The sequence below is a fragment of the Bos mutus genome, chromosome 9, assembly GCF_027580195.1.
Source record: "Bos mutus isolate GX-2022 chromosome 9, NWIPB_WYAK_1.1, whole genome shotgun sequence".
Lineage (NCBI taxonomy): Eukaryota > Metazoa > Chordata > Mammalia > Artiodactyla > Bovidae > Bos > Bos mutus.
This window is the reverse complement of record NC_091625.1, coordinates 90,491,198-90,517,127: the sequence shown is the minus strand read 5'-3', so window position 1 is coordinate 90,517,127 and position 25,930 is coordinate 90,491,198. Positions and strand designations below refer to the sequence as shown.

Here is a 25,930-nt window from a genome sequence, read left to right as displayed (position 1 = left end):
TTCTATAGAATATCAGCCTCAGACGAGGCTTCATGATTGATTGTGATACAATAAGACAAAAACAGGTGGATTCTATAATCATGCCTGGTTAGAGATAAAACCAAAATCATTCAAAAAAACCATAAAAAAGGCAGACATCTCCCTTTCCTGGTTAACATTAAGTGACAATTTCTTATTAGTCAGTGATAACTCTAGCTCTACTCTGTTAATTCTGCCTCCTATATTAAAAAAATCTTTGATGCCCATGTGTCAAACTCCTCTTGTTCTGAGACAGCATCCTATCCAGACAGAACTCTGCTTTCTTGAAACCTCTTCCAAATCACCAAACAAAAATTAAAATCCCTGTGATTTTGCTGCAGCAAAATTAATGTCTAATTTCATTTGCCTCTAGGTATACTCCCAGTGGCTTTTGGCTGGTAGGCGTTGATAGTAGAGTGTGCTCCAATCAGGAGGGATCAGCAGCAGGCCAACAGCAATCAGCAACTGGGGGAAGCCTTAGGAATCTTCCAGTGATGTCCATGGATCAGCTACAGGCTACTTGGAGGGCATGGTAGCTACAACAGCTGTCTGCGCCCTTGCAATCTTGGCAAATACATTTACCCAGTGTCTGCAGCAGGCAGAATCCATTCTTGGTGGACCTGGGGGCTTTGAGAGCTCACATTGGATACTATCTCAGCTTTTTTCAGGGCTCCTCGCTTCTCTCAGAGCCTACGATCATGCACTGCTTCCTTAGCTGCGTCCTCAGTGCTCCCGAGGTTAACTCCTCTCATCTGTGATGTTCCATCCCTACAGGCTGTTCAATGTGCGTCTTTAGGTCTAGATGTCCCCAAAGCAAAGACCTACTTGCCCAATTGTAGTCATCTGGTTTATATTTATCAGGTTTATTTTCAATATCTTTCAGAGATATTTTGAACTTAAAAATGATTATCTGGGGCTTCCCTGGAGGACAAGTGGTTAAGACTTTGCCTTGCAATGCATGATCCCTGACTGGAGACCTAAGATCCCACATTCCTTGAGGCCAAAAAATCAAAACATAAAACAGAAGCAATACACAAAAAATTCAATGAAGACTTTAAAAATGGTCCACTTAGGGGAAAAAAATGTAAAATGACTATCTGATGTTCTTTTAATTAAAATCTTAAGTGTTAGGAGCTTAAGAAACAAAAATCTTACCTTCCATGGTAAGACTATACATTTGTGGCAATTTTCCAGTCATACCAATTGTTTACTTAATGTTAAGAGCAAGACCAACCCTATTTAAATGCTGTGCCAAGAGTGAGTAACTAAAACTACCTTGATTTTGTTCACTTTCTCCAAATTTGACTTCTTAATCACGTTAGGAGTAAGATACTTCAGCATAGCATAGTAGAAAGAATATTGGATTTTGAAATAGGATACACAGGTCTGAGGGTCTTCTCTGGTAGCTCAGCTGGTGAAAAATCCACCTACAATGCAGGAGATCCTGGTTCAACTGCTGGATCGGGAAGTCCTCTGGAGAAAGGATAGGCTACTCACTCCAGTATTCTTGGGCTTCCCTTGTGGCTCAGATGGTAAAGAATCTGCCTGAAGTGCAGGAGACCTGGGTTTGATCCCTGGGTTGGGAAGATCTCCTGGAGGAGGGCTTGGCAACCTACTCCAGTGTTCTTACCTGGAGAATCCCATGGATAGAGGAGCCTGAAGGGCTGCAGTCCATGGGATTGCAGAGTCAGACACGAGTGAGCGACTAAGCAAAGCATAGCAAACAGATCTGAGCACCACGTCTTGTGACCTGGGGAAAGTGGCTGAACTTCAGTTCTCACAGCTGTAAAGAGGTGATTATATTATCACTAACAATAACCATTAAAACAAATTAAATTATGATGGTGACGTGTTATTTTTTGAGTATTATAATTATAGCCAGTATTTACTGAATGGTTACTCTGGGTTAGGTATGGCTGTAAGCAGTTAACTTGAATTTTCTTAATCTTTGTAACAGACTTATAAGTTGCACATTATCACTTCTTTTGTCGATGAATAAGCCAACTTTTATGAAGCTTAAATAACTCTCAAGAATAGCTGTGGCAGAGGCAGAATTTAAATCTATATCTGTTATAGTTTATGCTCTTTGTTACATTACACTGCACAGAATGTACCATGTGATATAAGTTTTTTATGTGAGAAATAATAACTTTTATAAACTACAGTAAGGCTTCAGTTCAGTTCAGTTGCTCAGTCATGTCCGACTCTTTGCAACCCCATGAATTGCAGCATGTCAGGCCTCCCTGTCCAACACCAACTCCCAGAGTTTACCCAAACTCATGTCCATCGAGTTGGTGATGCCATCCAGCCATCTGATCCTCTGTTGCCCCCTTCTCCTCCTGCCCCCAATCTCTGCCAGCATCAGAGTCTTTTCCAATGAGTCAACTCTTCGCATGAGGTGGCCAAAGTACAACTTATATATATCTTTGTGTAAACTGATGCTCACAAAAATCTTACTAGTATCTAAAACAACTATGACCATTATCTTTACTTTTTTAAATGAAATTTCTTTTTAAAAAATGTTAATTTTTAATATTGTATCTTTTAAAAAATTTTTGGCCACACTATGTGGCATGTGGAATCCTAGTTCCCTGACCAGGGATCAAACCCAGGGCCTCTGCATTGGAAATGTGGAGTCCTAACCATTGGACCACCAGGGAAGCCCTTATCCTTATTTTAAAGGGAATTGAGCTTTAGAACAGTTGTCAAGGATAAAAAAAGCTTAATGTCGTATACTTGAAATATTTGGGTGCTTGTTGCTATGCAAGTAAAATGCCTGGATAGTTTGAATTTTTTTACTGGCAGTGTGTGTATGTGTCCTGTAGATAGAACCATTTACTGTGTTTAATATTAGCACAACATGTTGGAGAGAATTATACATTAGGATACTGTGTAGGAAGTTGAAATAAGAACGTTCTCATTGCTCCTGAGTTTTGCACCAGAGATTTAATTAAGATCTGTGAAGACTCAATTTAAAATTCCATTTGTCAGAACTGTTGATGAGCATTCCCTGTTTATCCCCTTTAATGTGTCATAGCACCTGCTGATATCTAAATATTTTGGCATTCAATTAATTTCTGCAACAGTAGCTGTCCAAAATCTTTTAGGACCAATTGAAGGAAATATGAAGGTAATGCAATTAGTGCCTGGAGATCTTGGCTTATGTAAAACTGTGTATTTATAATAACTGTTTTCCACCCAAGAAGTATATAATCCTTTATAATTTAACTATCATGTTGACCTGGGATTTTTATTGGAAACAAAAAACAATGTGTTGACATCTTTTAAAAAGTATTTTCAGGCAGAGAGATTTTTGGTATTTTTCCTTCCCCTGTAGAGAATTCAACAGCACTTGTTAGGAGAAAATATAAATCATGAATAGACTAGTTATTTGGCAAAGCAGATAAGTCCCATTAATTTTTAAAATTTGAAATTTTAGGCTTGTAGTGCACCAAGAGCTATTAAATCAATATAGAATTATCTTTCAACTGGGACTAAAATCACTTGGGGCTAACAACCTTTTTAGTCACAGATTAATGTATGTAACAGCATTTTAAATAGGGAAACTGCAAACATGATCTTGAATTATCTTTTGGTGAAAAAGCTCTTTAATGCAGTATTTTATCACTTTTCAGGATTATCTATTACTTTTGAAAATTTCTCCTCTTTTATTTTTGTTTTTTGTATTTTTCCTTATACCATTGTACATTCATTTTTTTTTAGAATCTGAGGAATATAAAAAGTAAAATACAAATCACCATAAGTTTAACAGGTAGAGACAAACTTTGATAACATTTCATGTTTAACACTCTATGATCAAAGTCATATATTTCACATTTCTTCTAGCTTAAATACTTATATTGGACTTTACGTATGAACTAGAATATCAAGCATTATAGCATGTTTTTAATTTTCATAGCTACATTTATATTTTCAAATTAACTTCTTTCATCATAAAACCCTCTGTCAACACTGAGTCAAACATGCATTTATTTAACACCTTTTTATTTTTGCCAAGTACTGTGCTGGGCAGTGGTTCTTGACTGAAACGTGTGTTGGAGGGGCATTCAGTATGGTGAGAGACCAGAAACAAGTGTTTTCCAAACAGTATGTGAGTTTTTATGGCACGGTAGCTGGTGATGTGGCAATGTTGAAAGAAGTATCTCACCTGTATTCAGGCTTTAGAAAAGTTACAATTATTCAACATTTGTTTCATCACATGTAGAGTGCCCAGGGAAGTATTAAATTTGCTTCTCGAGTCGCCTGTCTGGCTCAGTCTGTCAAGGATTTTGTCTCTGATTGTGGCAGGAAGGGTTTAGTAGAAGACGGACTGTAAATAAGTCAGTCTATTGTTTGTTTTTCAGAAATAAATGTAAATCTAGTTGTTTTCCAGTTAATCTGTTTCCCAGAAACAATTACAAACCTATGTTAAATGCATTTAATTTAGAAATTTTACTACCATTTTGGGCTTCCCAGGTGGCGATAGTGGTTAAAAACCTCCTTGCCAATGCAGCAGATATAAGAGACACAGGTCTAATCTCTGGGTTGGGAAGATCCCCTGGAGAAGGGCATGGTAACTCACTCCAGTATTCTTGCCTGGAGAATCCCATGGACAGAGGAGTCTGGTGGGCTACGGTCCATAGAGTCCAGAATCTGACATGACTGAAGAGACTTAGCACATACGCATTATCATTTTAGTTGTTCAGCTACTCAGTCATGTCCAACTCTTTGCGACCCCATGGACTACAGCGTGCCAGGCTTTCCTGTCCATCACCATCTCCCAGAGCTTGCTCAAACTCATGTCCATTGAGTCAGTGATGCTATCTAACCATCTCATCCTCTGTCATCCCCTTCTCCTCCTGCTTCCAATATTTCCCAGCATTATGACTTCTTCTAATGAGTTGGCTCTTCGCATCAGGTGGCCAAAATATTGGAGCTTCAGCTTCAGCATCAGCCCTTCCAATGAATAATCAAGGTTGATTTCCTTTAGAATTGACTGGTTTGATCTCCTTGCAGTCCAAGGGACTCTCAAGAGTCTTCTCCAACACCACAGTTCAAAAGCATCAATTCTTTGGTGATCAGACTCTCACATCCATACATGACTACTGGAAAAACCATAACTTTGAATAGATGGACCTTGTAGGAAAAGTAATGTCTCTGCTTTTTAATGTGCTGAGTAGGTTTGTCATAGTTTTTCTTCCAAGGAGCAAGCATCGTTTAATTTCATGGCTATAGTCACCATCTACAGTGAGTTTGAAGTTCAAGAAAATAGTCTGTCATTGTTTCCATTGTTTCCCCATCTATTGGCTATGAAGTAATGGGACCGGACGCCATGATGTTCGTTTTTTGAATGTTGAGTTTTAAGCCAGTTTTTTCACTCTCCTCTTCACCTTTATCAAGATGCTCTTTAGTTCCTCTTAACTTTCTGCCATAAGAGTGGTATCATCTGCATATCTGAGGTTATTGATATTTCTCCCAGCAATCTTGATTCCAGCTTGTGCTTCATCCAGCCTGGCACTCCACATGATGTACTCTGCATATAAGTTAAATAAACAGGGTGACACTATACAGCCTTGACGTACTCCTTTCCCAATTTGGAACCAGAATGTTTTTCCATGTCCAGTTCTAACTATTGCTTCTTGTCCTGCATATAGATTTCTCAGGAGGTGGGTATGGTGGTCTGGTATTCCCATCTCTTTAAGAATTTTCCAAGGTTTGTTATGATCAACACAGTCAAAGGCTTTAGCATAGCCATGGAAGCAGAACTAGATGTCCTTGAATTCTCTTGCCTTTTCTATCATCTAAAGAATGTTGCCAATTTGATTGCTGCTTCCTCTTCCTTTTCCAAATCCAGCTTGAACATCTGGAAGTTCATGGGTCATGTACTGTTGAAGCCTGGCTTGGAGAATTTTGAGCATTACTTTGCTAGTGTGAGAGATGAGCACAATTGTGCAGTAGTTTGAACATTCTTTGGCAGTGCCCTTCTTTGGGATTAGAAGGATAGGATTCCAGTCCTGTGGCCACTGCTGAGTTTTCCAAATTTGCTGGCATATTTCATTTTACTGATAGTGGATAATTATCCTTTTTACCAGTTTATTTTCTGCTCTATGAAGTGGACTTCCGTTTCTTGGCCAAACTTTGTGCTTTTAAACATCTGTGAAATGGTAAGTCCATAGCAGAGGCCAGAAAAGTCCCTTTAGTCACCTAGTGTGACCTCTCACACGACACAACCCTAAGATAAGTCTGAATTTCTTAGTCTCACATTATCTTGAGATTTCTCTTCTTCCATGTCCTGGGAGGAGCCTCACTACTGTTGTTCTAATATCGTAGCTACGGTCATCTCCTTTCTTCTCCTGGGGAGTCATGCATCCATTGGTTTTTCAGGAGGAAAAAAATCTGTCCATTGAGTATCCCTCTCACAATGTTTGTCAGTATTCAGTCTATCCTATTGATACAAGAAGCAAAATTCCATGCCCTAGTCCTCTCCCTCGGAGAAGGCAATGGCACCCCACTCCAGTACTCTTGCCTGGAAAATCCCATGGATGGAGGGCCTGGTGGGCTACAGTCCATGGGATCACTAAGAGTCGGACATGACTGAGCGACTTCACTTTCACTTTTCACTTTCATGCATTGGAGAAGGAAATGGCAACCCACTCCAGTGTTCTTGCCTGGAGAATCCCAGGGATGGGGGAGCCTTGTGGGCTGCCATCTATGGGGTCGCACAGAGTCAGATATGACTGAAGTGACTTAGCAGCAGCAGTCCTCTCCTGGATAGTTCATGTTCTTCAATCTGCTTCTAAAGCATGGAAGCTGAAATGAAGTAGAGTGGAGTCTTTGGGAAGACTTCGGTTGTAGAAGTGGAATAAAATAGGTTTCCACATCTTTTCATAAGGACATGAGAAGCAAAGAAAGAATTAAAGGCAAGAGCCATGTGTGAGAAGGGAGGCTTGTCAGTACTTCAGACATCTGTTTACCTTATTTAGGCTCCCTGGAGTTAATACTGACATGCCTGGTTACTTTCACTTGGCAGTAATTCCAGTCGACTTGCCCCTAGCTTGTCCGTCTGGTGTTTTTGCTCAGTAGAGAGACAGAGGAATGGACTAAGATGCTTTTCTTTGAATTTAATTAGGTAGATGATTTAGCAGAATCTTTCAGTCAAAGTGTATCTTTTCTCACTGATTGATTCTTCTCAAATTCTTCCAGAATTAATTCTTCCAGATCTAATTTTTTTCAGTCTCTCTTATCTCTCAATAACCCCTCTCCCATTTGGATTCCTGGGGACAATGAAGTTGGAGAAGGAAAAAGTAAGGACTCCACAGACCTAGGTTCTCATCTCAACTTGAATATGGAAAATATTTTTGCCCCCCCAATTAAACAAAAACTACCCATGTTATAAGAATTTCACTTTGGAAAATTCCAAGTTTCTTTCAGCTATTAACACTCAGAGAAACAATGTTCTGAAAGTTCTTATTTTGGCAAACCAGAAATGGGACACGGAAACACGGAGGGCTGAAATAAGCATGGCATTAACATAACAGTATAATCAGTATAATTCAATGTACTGAAACATTTCAGCTCCATTATGTCCTATTACCCTTTGTTACTCTGTTAAATTCAGGGATAGGATAATTTTTTTTTTTTTTTAAAGATAGTCTCATCCTCGGGGAGCTTACAATTTTGTAAATTTTGGTTTTTTTTTTTTTAGAAATGTAAAAAGGGATCACTGAAATAAAGGGAAACTTGAGAATGGCCTGGCGTTTGGCTATATAATAGATTCAAAAAGCCTAGTTTGATCTGTCGCTTGCAGTATTGAGATTGGCATCCTGGCTGTCTCCTGATCAGTTTATTGATGTGAATTGTTAGCATATGGTGCTCACAGCATAAAACGATGCTTCTGGAGATCAAGAAAAAGAGTACCTTTATATCACAATTGAGTTTTTGTAGTTAGAAGTTCCACAAATAATTAATGGATTTTATTTTATTTTTTTTTGAGGTTGAAGGGCAGACTCAATCAGAGACCTGAATCCAGCTATCCCAGAGACAGAAGTTCAATCCAAAATGTCACAGCTTAATACGAAGGGAAAACTCCAGATTTTGACCTATCAAAAGCCAACTTTCCTATTTTCTTTATTCTTATTTCAGTGGGGGCACAGCCTATCAATAAAGAAAAAGTCATGAAGAGATTATCAATTATGGAGCATTCTGGGAAGTATGATAGGTAAGGTAAGATAATAGGCTAGTCAGTCATCCTAGAGAGACCTCAAAAACTAGCACGATGAAACTAAGCATAACAGTTTTGAAAGACCTTAAATTCAGGGCCATATAGGTCTTGTTTCAGATCTTAGTATTATCATTTATTAACTGGCAAATTTGGGCTAATTACTTAACTTTTCTGATGCTGGGAGGGATTGGGGGCAGGAGGAGAAGGGGACGACAGAGGATGAGATGGCTGGATGGCATCGCTGACTTGATGGACGTGAGTCTCAGTGAACTCCGGGAGTTGGTGATGGACAGGGAGGCCTGGCGTGCTGCGATTCATGGGGTCGCAAAAAGTCAGACATCACTGAGCGACTGATCTGATCTGATCTGACTTAACTTTTCTGAGATATGCTCTCTTCATTTGTAAAACTTGAAAGATATCAGTATCTTCCTTAAATGGTTGATGTAAAGATGAAAAACATTTCAATAGTATGTTTAAAGATTATTGATATGGAGGCTAATGTATACTGTAACTTTCAATAAACATTAGCTAAAGTGATGATGATGACGATGCCTCTTATGGATTTCAAATTTAATGAAGCAGATACCATGTGCTCTGATAAGACAGAGGTTAAATGTTGATACTTATAAAAGTGTTAATTTTGCTCTGCTTGTATTGATTTTTTAGAATGTTTTCTCGTGTGTGCTAAAGGCAACTGATGCATCAAAACCCAGATTTTTCTAAAATCACAGCTATTTTCCTTGACCGCTCCCCCCCCCCAATGATTTGATATGTTTAACTTCACATCTTCATCTATCTTGACTAGAATGTTGACTAGAATATATTATTTTTAAATATTAACTTAACTTCAAACAACTGTGTGGGCAGAATATCTCAGCTACATCAAAGCATGAATTCTATTATTGTTCCAGGAGATTAAAATTTCTGATAAAGGACATATATCTTTTTGTAAAACATGTTTTCTAAAGCAATTAAAGTAAGGGTGTGTGAAAGGGCATGCTCATTCATTCATTCATATGCTTTTATTTTTGAGTTTCTAAAGTGTTGAAAAAATAGTGCTCTGGAGGAAATTATCATTGGTTTGGTTTACATGTCTTAATATATGCTTTGAGGCATTGACTCATGTACCAGTGTCTTTCATGGAAATGTGACACATTTATTTAAAGACTGAAAACTTCTGTTTACTTTCAGAGTAATGATCCTTTTTCAAAAGATGACATCAATTTCTCCTTTGATACTTGTACCTTAAATTCCACAAAATGGAGCAATTTTAAAGAACAGAAGATTTGAGCTTGACTTTTAACTTGAGCTCTCTGCTGCCTGTGTTTCTGAATGACAGGGTGTTCAGAAATAAAACAGACATTGTTTCAAGGCAGGGACACACTGAGGAATGTCTTACAGCAATGGTTCTTGAGATTTTCTTCCTGTGAATCCCATTCATTCCAGACTCCACTCTGTCATTGCGTTATCCTTCATACTTGTGGAATATTTGTAACATCTGCTTTGAGAAATACTTATAAATCCTAGTCAATGGGGTTCTCTTTCACTGTTCTATGAAAATTAACCAAGGCCCACTCCACTCACTTTTCTTTATCTTGTCTCTGAAACATAAATAATATGTTTAATGAAATTTGGAAAATTAAATAAAGACAAATCAAAAAGTATCCCATTGCAATAAACCCAGGGAAGAGTGTTTGTCAGATAGTATGATTGAAGAACCCTGGGTTAGTTACCATAGTCCTACCTTTGACATTTATCAGCTGGTGAAATGGTTTAATTTTCTTCTCCACTAGACTGTACTTTTAGAGATAGGTAGAACCTGATCTGGGCTTCCCAGGTGGCTCAGTAGTAAAGTATTCATCTGCCAATTCAGGAGGCATAGGTTCAATCCCTGGGTTGGGACCATACTCAGGAGGAGGCAACCATTCTAGTATTTTTGCCTGAAAAATCCCATGGACAGAGAAGCCTGGCAGGCTACAGTCCATGGGGTTATAAAGAGTCAGACATGACTGAGCAACTGAGCATGAGAACTCAGTCTATTTTTCTTAATGGTATATTTTGGAGCCTCTAAGAGGGTGCTTTGGAAGTAATTTTCAACAAACATGAGCTTCAAATTCATCTTCTTTAGTATTAGTTTGGTTTACAATGTTTTTCCTTGTCTAAATGCATATCCTTTATATGTTTTGTTTATTTTGCAATGTAGTTAAATAAGCTTTCTTTTGTCATTAGAAGGAAAGACCGTTTGAAGGATCTCATTATTGCCTGCTTTTAATAACACCTCTTAGTGGCCTTGGATCACCAACATCACCAGAAGCGTGCTCATATTCAATTCCATTCAACCCATGTGGTTTCCTCTTTAGTACTGATGGGGACTGAGTAAGTATGAAATTATAATGTTGACAATAATTTCCCTTGTTCTTTTTGGCAGGCACAATCAGGGTCTGATATTCAGGTTATACTGCCAGCAGCATTTTTCAATTAGCATTTAATACTCCCTGACAAAATGCTCAACCTTTCGCTGGCACTGAACCCAGTGTTTCAGTGAAAAATTGCTCAGAAGCAAAGGCCTTTTCTTTCATTGATCTCCTTGTTCCCCTACAGTTTCTGTACTTGGAATACTCTCAGCTTTCAGGGACACTGTAGATCTCAAAGATGTTATTTTCTAGTTTGTGCTTGCTTTATTTGTAGTGCTTACTGCTCTGATTTTAAAAGTTGACAGGCATTGCCTTGCAAGTCCTGGAAAAATCCATTATGAAGGTGTTAGGAATAGACATTCACACAGACTCACTGTACCATCATTAATGCATCCTCCATGAAGAGCTCCATGTTTTTCACCTATCTTACTGTGATTAGTGAGTCAGACTCTAACAGAAGCCAGGACTTTTTGCAAAGATGTTATTAAAATTTCTAAATTTTCAAAGCTTGTATTCAGAGGACACCACTCTTACGAGTTATTTTTTCTAATTCAAGTAAACTATTCTGCTGAGTAAAAAGGAGTTTCATCATATGAAGTCTGTGTTTAGACTTAGATTCTGCCTTAGACACTTTGACTATAATACCAGTTTAAATGTGAAACATTTAACTTAAAAATAGATTTTTTTTTCCAAAAAAAATTGGTTTTTGTCTTTTTTTTCTATCAAACTTTTTATATGATATAGAAAAGCTAATCAATAGGGAGCTGAGTAAATTGTGGTTAAATGTCCTTAGAATTCTGTTCACATCATCTTAGTGCCAACAAAATGAAATTAGAGTAATCCAGGGCATTGGAATAAATCCAAGAATGACAACAGGGACTCCATGCAATGCCTTGCCTTACCTCTGCAGAAATCATGATTCCAAAAGGCTAAGCTGTGTTTCAAAGTGTAATAATATGATTGATTTATGAGAAGGCAAGAATACTGAGTGAATGTTGAGATCTTGCATGCTGATGAGTGAACCCAGTGGGAGGGAAGAGAAGAAATTCCCAGAGGGAGGGAAAGTGAAAGTGAAAGTCACTCAGTCCTGTCTGACTCTTTGCTATCCCATGGACTATACAGTCCATGAAATTCTCCTGGCCAGAATACTGGAGTGGGTTGCCATGCACTCCTCCAGGGGATCTTCCCAACCTAGAGATCAAACCCAGGCCTCCCACATTGCAGGCAGATTCTTTTACCAACTGTGCCACCAGGGAAGCAAATAACTAAACTCCTTACTCTTATATAGCACTTATAGAATTTACTGCACATTTCTGTATATCTTATCTAATTTGGACCTAAACTCCAAGTGAGGTTGAATGTGATTACCATTCCTTTGGTAAAGTTAACTAGTGAGACTCAGGGAAGCTCTGTGGCTCTGATAACTAGTGAGAGGCAGAGATTCAAACATGAGTCTCCTCGTCCTAAGGTTAGCACTGTGTCCACGCTAGAATGCCTATTATTAATGGAGCTGATTGGTCAATTTCAGGGAGCTTTTTAAGACATCCTGGGCTTTTGCTTTTCAGGGAGGTAGTTTAATTTACTATTTATTCTATAAACAGCTTCTTAACATTCAGAGAAATCAAACATGTGGATAGATCTCTTAAACCTCCTTGCCCAGCAGGACTGTTTTCTCCTCCATGAAATAGAGGTCCAGATCTATGCACCTCAATCTTGACTGTACACTAGACTCATTAGACTCACCAGGGAAGATTTTAGATCTATCTATGCCCAGGAGCTATGCACAGAGTGTCTAATTTAATTAGTCCTAGGTGGAAACAGGTATTCTTTCTTTTTTTAAAGCCTTCCCAGGTGATTCTAGATTTCCCTACTGGCCCAGTAGTTGAGAATCCACCTGCCAAAGCAGAGAACATGGTTCGATTTTCAGTCAGGAAATGAAGATCCCACATGCCATGGGGCAATAAGCCTGTGACCCACAACTACTGAAGCCTGTGTACCCTCAAACCAGTGCTCTGCGATGAGAGAAACCACCACAGTGAGAAGCCTGTGCACAGCAAGGAAGAGTAACCCCAGCTTTCCATAACTAGAGAGAGCCTGCGTGCAGCCAAAATAAATCCATAAATAAATAAATAAGATCACTTAAAAAAAAATCCTTCATAGTGATTCTAACATGTGATCAATATTGAGAACCCCTGGAATAGAAGATCTGAGAGATCTTCTTGGTGTCTAAGTGTGTTGCCAGGGTTTCTGTAATACCTCGGATACTCCATGAGTTAACTTGAAGGAGAATCAAATTTGATTATTCATTTTATCCTGCCTGGGTTTCTTGCTAGAATTTAGCTCCAAAAATCTCACGTAAGAAATTCTGGGAACTGTAGCATTCTTCAGCTAGACTATCTTACTCATCCATTTGGAACATTCCCTAACTTGGCTCTCCTTGTGGACTTGTACCTAGTGGCCACCTGGCTGATCTAAAGAATTCCTGGACATTCCAGAAAGTTTTCTCTGAGCACAAGTAATCAAAGAAGCAGTCATTTGAATACAAATGGGGACTGAATTAAAGATGCGAAATCAGACAAAGAAGAGATTCCAGGGAATTTTAGGAAATGATTGAGCAAAACCAAAGGCAGGAAGCCAGAAGATTACAAATACCGCAGAACACCTAGGCTGCCCCTAGTCCTCTTTAGTTGGCTGGGCAGTCTAAATTTTAAAACACAGTCAATAAACCTTTTCAAAGCGACTTTTGAAAACCGCTAAAAACAAATTTTTAAAAAATGATCAAGTTATGTAAGTCAGAAAGAAGAGGAAAAAATTCCAAGTGATGAGCTTCTGTGCTTCAGATGCCTAAATAGAAGTGGAGGGAGATGAAGCTGCCAGTCACTACCTGGGTGCATGGGGGTGGGTGTGCGTGCAGGCACAGGTGTCTTTGAGAACAGATTTCATATTTGCTAAGAAGCTAATATGAATTTATGGGTGACAGTTCCAGTTTTTCCTGAAAGCTTCAAATGATTGAAGATGAAAATACTGTGAGAAGGCCTAGAAAATTGCACCAATTTAAGATAACCACAAAGCATATCCAATAGATGGTAATTTTTCAGAACCACTATTTTCTAAGCACTTACTCCCTAATTCCTGGCCAAGAGTGGTAATGAATATTGTAGATTGTCTGGGTTAGATGAAGACGAGGAGTTGAAGATGGCCACTGGAGTGACATGGAGATGGTCCTGTGTGATTACTTTTTTGACCCAACTTCAATATCCGTTTCAGAAAAACAGTATCCTCTGTCATAAAAAAGGGGTATTCTCTTTCCAAAAAATCAGTGAGAGCTTTTATGTTTTGTATGGGGCTTCCCTGATAGCTTAGTTGGTAAAGAATCTGCCTGCAATGCAGGAGACCCTGGGTTGGGAAGACCCACTAGAGAAGGGATAGGCTACCCACTCCAGTATTCTTGGGCTTCCCTTGTGGCTCAGCTGATTTGTATGAAACCTCATTTTGTGCTGATATTTCTTCTTCTTGAAAAACACTGCAAGTCGGTACTAGATATTTTAACAAATGCTTTGTTTCCATATAGTAAATAACAAAATGCAATCAAATTTGCCGAAGAAGAAAATATGCTCTTTTTTATGACCACTGCAAGACTATGAATTCTACTCAGTACATCTGTACCAGAGTTTGGCAAATGACAGCTTGTGGGCCAAATTTGCCAGCTAAGAATGGGATTCTGTCAGAATGGTTTTACATTTGTAACTTGTATTTTAATTTTTTATATGTATAATAATTAACTTGGTTACTTTTAATCTGAGGATGCTATAAGGAAGTAGTTTGGTAACACTTATTATGGAATAATTTGCATTATAGAATCAAGTAAACCAAAAGAAAGGTTTGTATTATTTTGTACTGAAAGAAGAATCATTTCATTCTTGCAAAATGAGTCAACAAAAGAACATATGGCATGATTATTTTCTGATAATCAAATGTATGGATTTTCATAAAATTTAAAATATTATATTCATAAAACATTAGGTAAAATTATTAAATATGCTATTAGAAAATCAATTCTTTTTTTGTTGTTAATGAGAAACATTTTAGAAGCTAAATTTTTCCATGTCTGCCTTCTACATCTGTTTTAGTTAGAATAACAAAAACCAAAAATAAGTTTATAGGTAGTTTTATATTTTTAAGTGGTTGAGAAAATAATATTTTGGGGCATGCAAAAATTATATAGAAATTCACATTTCTGTGTCTACATACAGTTTTATTGGAACACAGTCATGACCATCTATTTTCATTTTGTCTATGGATACTTTTGGGCTACTGTGGCAGAGTGGAATACTTGTATCAGATACCATGTGGCAACAAAGCCTAATAAATTTACTTTCTGGCCCTTTACAGGAAACATTTTTAACACCTGGTCTAGACCGCGAGGTCATCCCTCTTCATCTGATGGCTGTCAGTTGTGTGTACATCTGAATCTAGTAAAATAAGGGGAATTCTTACCTTGGAATCATTTAAATCCAAACTTTACACTGGCTTATGAAAATATCTTGGTATAAAACAGATTTTTTTAGGTTCCAGAATTATCTCCCTACTTCACTGGTGCATTCTCACCCTTCTCAGAGTGGAGGGACCAGGCTAATTCACACATCTGGAGCCATTAAATTATAGGCAGTTTAGCTTTCTATTGAAAACTAGGGTAAGAATTTTGTGGCTTAAAAATTACTCCAAACTTTGTTGACTATAAATATCAAGTACACTATATAGAAACAATGAACAAGGACCTACTGTATAACATAGGGAACTCAACTCAATATTCTGAATTACCTATATGGAAAAGAAACTGAAAAAATAATAGATATAGGTAAGTGTGCTGTGTGCTAAGTTGCTTCAGTTGTGTCTGGCTCTTTGCAACCCCCGTGGACTGTAGCCCACCAGACTGCTCTGTCTATGGGATTTTCCAGGCGAGAATACTGGAGTGGATCATCATGCCCTCCTCCAGGGGATCTTCCCAACCCAGGGATCGAACTCACATCTCTTAAGTCTCCTGCATTGGTAGGCTAGTTCTTAGCTGCTAGCACCACCTGGAAAGCCCCAGACATAGGTATGTGTTTGCTGTACTTGGTTGCTCAGTCGTGTCCAACTCTTTGCATCCCTATGGACTGTAGTCTGCCAGGCTCCTCTGTCCATGGGGATTCTCCAGGCAAGAATACTGGAGTGGGTTGCCATGCCTTCCTCCAGGGGATCTTCCCAACCCAGGGATTTAATCCAGGTCTCCCGTGTTGCAGGTGGATTCTTTACCATCTGAGGCACCAGGGAAGTCCAGATATAAGTATACGTATAACTAAATCACTTGGCTGTACACATGAAAGTAGCATATCATTGTTAATCAACTATACTCCAACATAAAATAAAAATTTTAAAAAATGTCCCCAGAAGTAGTGCTGAAGTGCTATTAGTATCTTAAACACAAGAGGACTGTGAGGTGCCTAACAGAGAGAGTAGACATCTTAGATAAGTTTCATGCAGATGTTATAGAGGGTTTGGTCATGAGTTAAAAGCCCATGAGTCAACAATACATATTAAATAAGATGCCTTTTAACAGGAACACACATAACAGAACATTATGTATTGATTAGTTGATGAAAATGTAACTGTACACTCACAAGATCCTCCCCCTATACTTCCCCTAGAAGCAAAGCTTCAGTCTTCTCTAATTCAGTAGGTAAAGTGAATTCATGGTGGGGGGGTGGGAAACTACCATGAAAAATGAGAATTGATTATATTTTTAATATAAAATTTTAATTTATATACTTTTAATATAAAATATAATTTTAATTTTTTAACTCTTTAAAATTTGACTTTCTCTAGGTAAATTATAAGACTAACAATCTATTTCCTATTCAAAGTTTGTGGGCTCGTGTGTAGATATATATGCATCTTATTTGAATTTATTATTTGCTGATATCAATCCATTGGTACAGATCCATTTTCTTTCTTTTTTTTTTTTTCTAATTTTATTTTATTTTTAAACTTTACATAATTGTATTAGTTTTGCCAAATATCAAAATGAATCCGCCACAGGTATACATGTGTTCCCCATCCCGAACCCTCCTCCCTCCTCCCCCTCCCCCATACCATCCCTCTGGGCCGTCCCAGTGCACCAGCCCCAAGCATCCAGCATCGTGCATCGAACCTGGACTGGCAACTCGTTTCCTACATGATATTTTACATGTTTCATTGCCATTCTCCCAAATCTTCCCACCCTCTCCCTCTCCCACAGAGTCCATAAGACTGTTCTATACATCAGTGTCTCTTTTGCTGTCTCGTACACCGGGTTATTGTTACCATCTTTCTAAATACCATATATATGCATTAGTATACTGTATTTATGTTTTTCCTTCTGGCTTACTTCACTCTGTATAATAGGCTCCAGTTTCATCCACCTCATTAGAACTGATTCAAATGTATTCTTTTTAATGGCTGAGTAATACTCCATCGTGTATATGTACCACAGCTTTCTTATCCATTCATCTGCTGATGGACATCTAGGTTGCTTCCATGTCTTGGCTATTATAAACAGTGCTGCGATGAACATTGGGGTACATGTGTCTCCTTCCCTTCTGGTTTCCTCAGTGTGTATGCCCAGCAGTGGGATTGCTGGGTCATAAGGCAGTTCTATTTCCAGTTTTTTAAGGAATCTCCACACTGTTCTCCATAGTGGCTGTACTAGTTTGCATTCCCACCAACAGTGTAAGAGGGTTCCCTTTTCTCCACACCCTCTCCAGCATTTATTATTTGTAGACTTTTGGCAGATCCATTTTCATAGCTCAAGTCATAAAGGCTAAATATGCATGAACAAGGCAATGAATTGAGGGAATTGTCTGAATTAAGCTTTACATTTGAATAATCTGAGGAATATTGGCTGTGCTGAAAACTTTGGATTACAGAGTATTTTAAATATATGCAGTCCTGTTATTTAAGTCTGAAATGTTGAACTTTTTGGCTAACGCAGAGAGATCTACGACTATAGATCAAGTTTTCAAGGATTAGCATCAGTTATTTTGATAAACTTATGAGAAAATGCACAGATTTTTCACAATAGTAGCATTTATTATGGACTACACTTCAGGGAAATTGGTGGTAAGAATACTTTGAGGAGGCTTCAAAGTGGAATGGATTTAAGTTGGGACTTGAAGAAGAAGAAGAATTTTGATAGAAGAAAGAAGTATTGAGGTCACAAGGCAAAATAGAAAAAGTAAAGAAAAGGTATAAAAGAAATTAATATATAGCATTTTTGAAAACAGTGAGTGGATCAGCTTGGTTTAATTTATTCAACATTAAATTATACTAATACTTGTTAGTACATCTTAATGATTACTATTTGAACCACTTCAGGACACCTACTTATATCTAACCGATAAACTAATACCTGATTGAATTGAAAAAGCAAAGTGCACTTGAAAATATCCTTGCCTGGACAGAAACTGATGTCCAGAATACAGTGATCTCTTTCTCATTTCATATACTCCATTGCATGTTTCATCCTGTGTAAAAGCCCTACCTACCCTCCCCATTGGCTTACAAAGATTTGCTTGGTTAGACTTGGTAGAATCTTTCTGATAAGTTTTACAATGCAACATCCAGAAGGTGATTAATTCCTGAAGGCAATATTAAAACAACTTCTGAACAAATTAAAGAGAAAATGAAAAAGAGAGAAAGAGAGAGATCAGAACTTAAGCTGAATCTGAGACGTCTGGGTCCAGATCAGAATCTTCTGTGTGATCTTTGAGACTCAACCACAGGCAATCACAAAGGCTCTACCTGGCACCTTCACGAGGGGAAGCATCCTTCCCACCGCTACTTAGTACACAGTCTCCAGGGAGTTGTGGGCAAGGACGTGTGCCTCTCCCCCACCTTTACCAACCATGCTCCTGGGTGTATATGTATCCTTAGCCCAACAACCTCCATTTGGACACCTTCAGGAAAGGCTTTAAGACACTTTGCTGAATGGATAGTATTCAGCATAATTCTTGAGTTCAGGGAGCCCTTGGTGCTTTTGGTGAGACTCTTCCCAGGGGTCTCTCTGAAGACCTTTGTATCAGGGGTCCTCTAAGAAATTCTTCTTACTCTGACTCTGTGCTTTCCCACTTTTACCCCATCCTTTCTTGTTAGTCCTGGCCCCTCAGTCCATAAAACGGGAGTATCCTGTGGTTTGGGGCTCCTTGTGCGGTGAGATGATGGCCTCTTTTCCCCTTCTCCACATCTGTGCTCATACATGTGACCTTGTGCCTTTCTGTGGGGAGAATGGAACACTGAGGATGGCACCTTTCCTATTTAACCTTTTGCTTATTCCCTCCCAGGAAGTGAAGAAAGGCTTGACTTTCAGGGTCGTTGATTGTCTTAATCGACCACTACAACATCTGGCAGCTCAGCATTTTCTCTCTCTGACAGAATCTGTTTGAGCTCATTTAGAATCCAAGGAAGTGAGATGGAATGTAAAATCATTTAATGTTGTAGATGACTAGCTTTTTTATCTCCAGATAGTAAAGGTGGAAAAACTATGGAGAAACAGTCCTTGAAGTTACCATAGAAAATGTTGGTACTACAAGTTACCAACTAAACTAGATGTTAGCCTAAGTGACCCATTTTACATAAGGGGACTATTATGCACTGAAGAGTTTGAAGTTGAACCATTATTGGCTCTTTTCTTCTATGCTACTCTTCCACTCTGAATTTATTTCTTGGTTCAAGGACTCTTATACTGAGGTACTGGTGGGGGAGGAAATAGGTGGCCTGAAGCAAGAACAGATGGGTAACGAAAGGAGTTGCTGTGACAAGCTCATTAAATGATGTTTCTTGTATATGATGCTTCTTGTGTCTGTTGTCTCAGTTCACTTTCAAGGACCCTGACATTTGCTTGAGCTTACCTGTTATGAGTAGTCTTACAGTTATTACACAACAAGGGATCAGTGCAGAAAGAGATGGTAGTTTGCCTCTTCAGAGAGCCTTCACTTTCTTTACATATCAGAGATCCTACTGCTACCAACACCCTGACCTCAAGAAGTATACCGCATACTATCCATGGCTGTTGCCTACTCCCTCTCCATTAAGCAAAATGTACTAAAACCTTTCCTGAATCCCAAGGCAGAAAAAAGGTGAAAGGAAAAGCTTGGTTTATAAACGGTCATGGTAGTTCTGACTGGGGCTATGTAGAATTTTTCTTAAGAATTTCTAATTGTTAACAACAACCTACACTCAATGAGTCTGTAAAGCTCTATTTATTAATCAGAAATTACATAGTAGCCAGTTATAAAATAATAGAAATGATGAGCTTTGCAGTGCCTGAGACAACAGCTTGGGTGAAGGTAAACCATTTTGGAAAGGGATTTCAGGGAACCAAGGTGGGAGGAAGGCTGAGCACTGAAGAACTGATGCTTTCAAATTGTGGTGCTGGAGAAGACTCTTGAGAGCCCCTTGGACTGCAAGGAGATCAAAGCAGTCAATCCTAAAGGAAATCAACTCTGAATATTCATTGAAATGATTGATGCTGGAGCTCCAATACTTTGGTCACCTGATGAGGAGAGCCAACTCATTGGAAAAGACCCTGATGCTGGGAAAGATTGAGGGCAGGAGAGGAAGAGGGTGACAGAAGATGGTTGGATGGCATCATCTATTCAATGGACATGACTTTGAATAAACTCCAGGAGATAGTGAAAGACAGGAAAGCCTGGCGTGATGCAGTCCATGGGATTGCAAAAAATTAGACACGACTTAGGCTTCCCTGGTGGCTCAGACGGTAAAGCATCTGCCTGCATGGCGGGAGACCTGGGTTCGATCCCTGGGTCAGGAAGATCCCCTGGAGAAGGAAATGGCAACCCACTCCAGTACTCTTGGCTGGAAAATTCCATGGATGGAGGAGTCTACATGTGGGCTACAAAGAGTCCACGGGGCCGCAAAGAGTCAGACACGACTGAGCAACTTCACTTTCACTTTCACTTTAGCAACTGAACAAAGAACAACAAAGGTGGGAAAGAAGAAAAATGAAACAGAAAAGGAGGGAAAGCCAGTATATGGCTTGAAATGGTCACAATGTGGGCCAGACCTTCCAATGTGCTTTGTGATCTGTACAGAACTGTGCATTATTTTGATTGACTTTTTTCTTTAAAACATTCTTGACAAGAGAGCCCCTTGGACTGCAAGGAGATCCAACCAGTCCATTCTGAAGGAGATCAGCCCTGGGATTTCTTTGGAAGGAATGATGCTGAAGCTGAAACTCCAGTACTTTGGCCACCTCATGTGAAGAGTTGACTCATTGGAAAAGACTCTGATGCTGGGAGGGATTGAGGGCAGGAGGAGAAGGGGACGACAGAGGATGAGATGGCTGGATGGCATCACTGACTCGATGGACGTGAGTCTGAGTGAACTCCAGGAGTTGGTGATGGACAGGGAGGCCTGGCGTGCTGCGATTCATGGGGTCTCAAAGAGTCGGATATGACTGAGTGACTGATCTGATCTAATCTGATCCCATTTTAAATGATGGCCACATTCAGCCTGGATGGGAGAGGAATTTAGGGAAGAAAGGATACATATATATATATGGGCTGAATGCCTTCAATGTTCACCTATAACAACATTGTTAATCAGCTATATCCCAATAGAAAATAAAAAGTTTAAATTAAATTAGAAATTTAAAAAACCCCAAAAAGTGGAAAATGTCAGCATTCTTCACACCAGAGAAGACCAAGTGATCCCAGATTCAAAGAACCAGAGATGCACACCAGGAGACCACCTGAGACCAGATTCGAGGAGTATAGGCCCTATACCTGCCCTAATCTTATCAACAATCCGACCTTTAAACTGTTGCTATAAACTCTCATCAAATCCTCCTATGTGGGGCCATATAGTTTCTGAGGCAGAAGCCCACTCTGTCCCCCTTTGCCTGGCAAAACAATAAAACTATGCTTTTCTACTTCAAAAAGAAAAAGTGATTGCCGTATTTTGTAATATTTTATCACCAAACTTCTCCAGACTATTTGTGGTAATTTTCATAATATAGTTATCCCACAAGTAATTTTTTTCTTTAAGACCATAAAGCCTTTCAGATAATGAACAGTTATAACATTCTATCATCTAATATCTGGATTTTAAAACTTTAGATATATGACAGTATCTCTTTTTCTCCCTCATGTTTCTTAGAACAACACTGTAAGAATGATACTTAAGTTGTATTCTTTATTTATTTATTTTTTTTTATATTTTAAATTTCCATGAGCTATTTTTCTCCTAACACTTATTTTTTTATTGTTCCCTTATGCATACTACATATCATTTTTTAATCTCAAAGATATTAATAATAGCTTTTTTTTTTGTATTCTTTAATAATGTTGCTGGTGAAGGTATGATGATGATAAAGTGAAGACACAGGATAGAAAATAACTAACAAGGCATCCATAGTATCTTTGTTGTTATTTTGCTCCCATTGTCATTGGAGGCCCATGGTCTAGTCAATGTGTTAAGACATTCTAATAAATGTTATGTTGATCTGGTTAGAAAACCCTAACTACTTAATAATTCTAAAGTATTTGTTGAATTTTGAATAGTAGCAGGAAGTAAGCATTTTATCTCAGTACTTTAATAGATACAGCATTATATTCATCTTTTTCACAGAGGCAATAATATCTGTGAACTGATCTCTTTGTAGTGAAATAACCATAGCATGGAGATAGTCTAGTTAAATATTCTCAGCTAAATAGATATAGTTCCTTCACTCCCCAGAGGCTTTTCTCATTACTTCATTGGTCACTGAACTATTTTTCTGTTTATAGTCATATTCCCAGAGGATTACCTGACCTTGGAATTAAACACCTGACTTGCACAGGTGGGTGTTTGAGGTGACTTTTCAAACAGTACTGTATTCTGGTTGGAACTTTAAGCACAGAAAATAAGCATAATATCATGTTCTCAGTAAGAGACAAGGTCACCATCCTTTTCCAAGTCATCAAAAGTTCAGAGGTAATACCTTTAAAACAAAATCACCCAACTAGTAATATCTTTAGCACTAGAATAAAGCTAATCTGTTTATTCCATAGCCAGTTGTTGCTCTATTGGCTTTCTGCTTTATAGAAAAGCATAAACCAGAGAGGAGAAAAATGAGGAAGGAAAGTACCAAGAGAAGCAATAAAAGCTAAATGATTATGCTTTAGATGACAGAATTTCAAGATGGTTTTATAATTTCTTTTCATCCTTCATTCTTCAGAATTACAGACGTAAATTTGGATTAATTTATTATTTCCACATTATTATCTAACCTACTCTGTCAATGTTGCAGTTGAATTAACTCAAATCATGAGCCACTCTAATAAACAGAAAATTACATTGGCTAAGAGCCATTCCATGGTATTGAACTAGTGAACTTATCTGTCCTTGGAGAAATAATTTATATTTTCTGTGCCACATTTTACCTACCTAGCCTAGAAAATCTCTAGGTTTCCTTCTGGCCCTATAAGCTTATGAGTCCATGAATTTTCTGAGGAGAAAGGATAAATTTTCCCTTCATGGGCAGGGATTCAGTTGTTATTTTTATTATCATAAATGCAAAAGAAGTTTTCATATTTGAGAGGAAGCTTTGTATTGAATTACATAAAGTAAATGTTTTAAAAATAAATTCTTCCATTGATTCCCTTCTTGCATTTTTCCTTCTGTTGTTAGCTTTCTTTGCAATAGATGGTGCTCTTTACTCAGAGAAACTACTTATGATTCTTCATCAAAAGATCAAGAAAATTAGTTTTACTCTTTAACAATCATTAATTAAAGAAATCAGACATAAAAAGCAGAAAAAATCAATTACAAATAACTTGTACCACCTTGATAAAGAAAGCATAATGAAGAAAATGATTGTTAAATGATTTAAGAGCTCCAGTGAAACCTGTAATACTTGCTGAATAGATGAAGCCAATATTGCAGCTAAACATGGAAGTACCACAGAACCCCTAGTAGGAAGAAAATCCCAAATCAGGAGCCATTTTAAAGTGTTAAAATGATTATATACTTCTCAAAAGTTAAAATATAGTATTCCATATTAACATGTAGTATTTGAATAGGCACATCAACACTAACACAATCTACATCAATCTCAGCTAATATTGAACTTGTATGCTTTTTGCCAAATAAACCTGGAACATCTGGACAAATAGAAATTGGGCCACAAACTCTTCTGAAATAATTTCATTGGATGAAGACACTTTTAAATTTCTCTAGGGCAACCATTACAACCCCCTATGTAATAGTTTATCATCCAGAATTATGCTGCTTTTGGTCACTTCTAACTTGTTTCAACTTTTGGGGGCATTGAAAAACAGTCCTGCAGTTCTGAACCACCTGACCTATTCCTGATTCAGTTTGTGACTCCCCTAGCAGATCTGTAGCTGCCAACTGCAAACTGGTCTAGGCAACACAGCTGTCATGTTACAGCAAAACAGCACCATTTACTCTGGAAAGACACCAGAAAAACTTCCTCTATGAGTGAGGAAGAGGAGGGTGCAGCAATGGTGCAGCAAATACACTGAAATCAGCAGGAGCAGGAAAGTTGCCAAGGTTCATCTATGAAAAGAACAGAGAAGGAAATCTGCCCCTTCTGCCCCCAATTAAGGATAAAATAACTAGAGTTTCTCTTCTATTTTCCATAAATTATTGTTTCCACAGCTCCTTTGGAAGGGATTATGGGACACTGAGGTTAAGAGCCCAGAGCCCTTTTGGCTCAGTATAAACAAGCTGTAAGATAGAGGCTTTTTTTTTTTTTTTTTTTTTTGCCAGAGCTTTACAGCTTTTATCAAAGCAACTTCTCTGTTTCTGAAATTTTGGATTCTTTCTTTATTAACGGAGGGAAGAATAGAAAAGTAGGCTTTTGTACTCAAGCAGCAACCACTCTACTTTCACCTCTACATTCTCCCCTGTTTTACCTCCTTTTTTCTCATCCTTCCCCCCAACACCCTTTATGCCTCTATTAGCCACCGAAATCCGGAGCCCTGTGGCCTTCCTTACCTGACAATCACATACATGACCAGGAAGTTTCCGAAGAGCCCCACCACGCACACGATGGAGTAGAGGGCCATGATGATGATGGCCGTGATCATGGAAGGGCTGCCGGCCGAAGGGCACAGTCTGTCGCTCCCTCCCAGCTCGGTGCGGTTCGGACCGCATGGGTCGGACAGGTTGCCTTCTAAGTGGGAGAAGTTGACCCAGGAGCTGGGACTAGGTGCTGGGGAGCAACTTGAAGGGTGTGTGAAGGGATCAGTGCAGTTGCTGGCGTTCGTGGGGACGGCGCCGCTGTCCATGGTGCTGACCGCCGGCTGGGACCACGTTGGGAGTAACCGCGAGCACCCTGACTTTTCGGGTTCCACGCGCGAGCCGCTTCGTCTCGCCGCTGCCACAGCTCCTGTTATTTCTTACAGCGACCAACCCCGGCGGAGCCAGAGAGGAGCGTCAGGCAGGAGAGAGCTAAGCATCTGACATTATCCTCTGCTTGTAGCCCCCTCCCACCTTAGAAGTACACAGACAGGGCTCCAGCCCCACACCGCCTTGGGGGAAGGAGGGGAGAGCTGTGCGGGATCCGGAGGCTGGAGCCGAGGGAGGAGAGAGAAGTGGATTTTGCGCAAAGCAATCCAACGACTCGGTTTCCCCACTCGGCACTCCTCTGTGCAAACACCTCTATTGACAGGCAGAACCAGGAAGGGAGTTGGAGGGAAGGGGTTGAGAGTGAGACAAACGGAGAGTTTTTGGCGGATGCAAAGCGTTAAGGAAGGGGGCTGACCTTACATTTTCCAGCACCGTTTTCTTAGTGTACCATGACAGAAAGACGCTGGTCTGACGCCACCCTGACATCCCAGACCCCAGCGCTCTTCTATCCCTGCTGCCTAAACAATCATTTGGTGCAGGGTACACAGAATCCTTTTCTGTAGCCCTCCTTGCCTCAGACTTTTTCTGTTTGCAGAAAAAGTCACCATGTGTCTCATGACTAAAGGAGAATTTCCAACCCTTCAACCCTGCCTGAAACAAGAGTGATTCCTTCTCTGAAAAGAGATGAGAAACAAACTTTTAGAGAGGATATCTATTCCCTTTACTTCATATTCCCTTACTTCTCCTGGAGCAGAAGCTTTATTTGCGTCTAATGTCTAGCTTGCTGACAAAGAGGCACAGGGAGTTGTGGCGTCCAGAAAAGTCAAAGAAAGACAAGGGTGACATTCCATATATAAATCTCACAGGTTTGGAGTTATTGGTTTTA

The 25,930-nt window shown here is 39.0% G+C and overlaps 1 protein-coding gene across 2 annotated transcripts in view; it reads right to left on the bottom strand.

Moving 5' to 3' along the window:
* OPRM1 (opioid receptor mu 1) overlaps nucleotides 1–25,347 on the bottom strand; it is a 164,402-nt gene extending 139,055 nt beyond the window's left edge. Inside the window, exons 1-2 of one of the 2 annotated variants that reach the window (XM_070376902.1) lie at nucleotides 25,254–25,347; nucleotides 24,691–25,146 (exon numbers count right to left, since the gene is read on the bottom strand). In XM_070376902.1, the coding sequence (XP_070233003.1) occupies nucleotides 24,691–24,983 (293 nt within the window). In that variant the 5' untranslated portion in view covers nucleotides 24,984–25,146; nucleotides 25,254–25,347. Of the gene's footprint in view, nucleotides 1–24,690; nucleotides 25,162–25,253 lie in introns of those variants that run through there. The other variant, XM_070376900.1, reaches the window with a different exon arrangement.
* Between the last annotated feature and the right edge of the window lie 583 nt (nucleotides 25,348–25,930).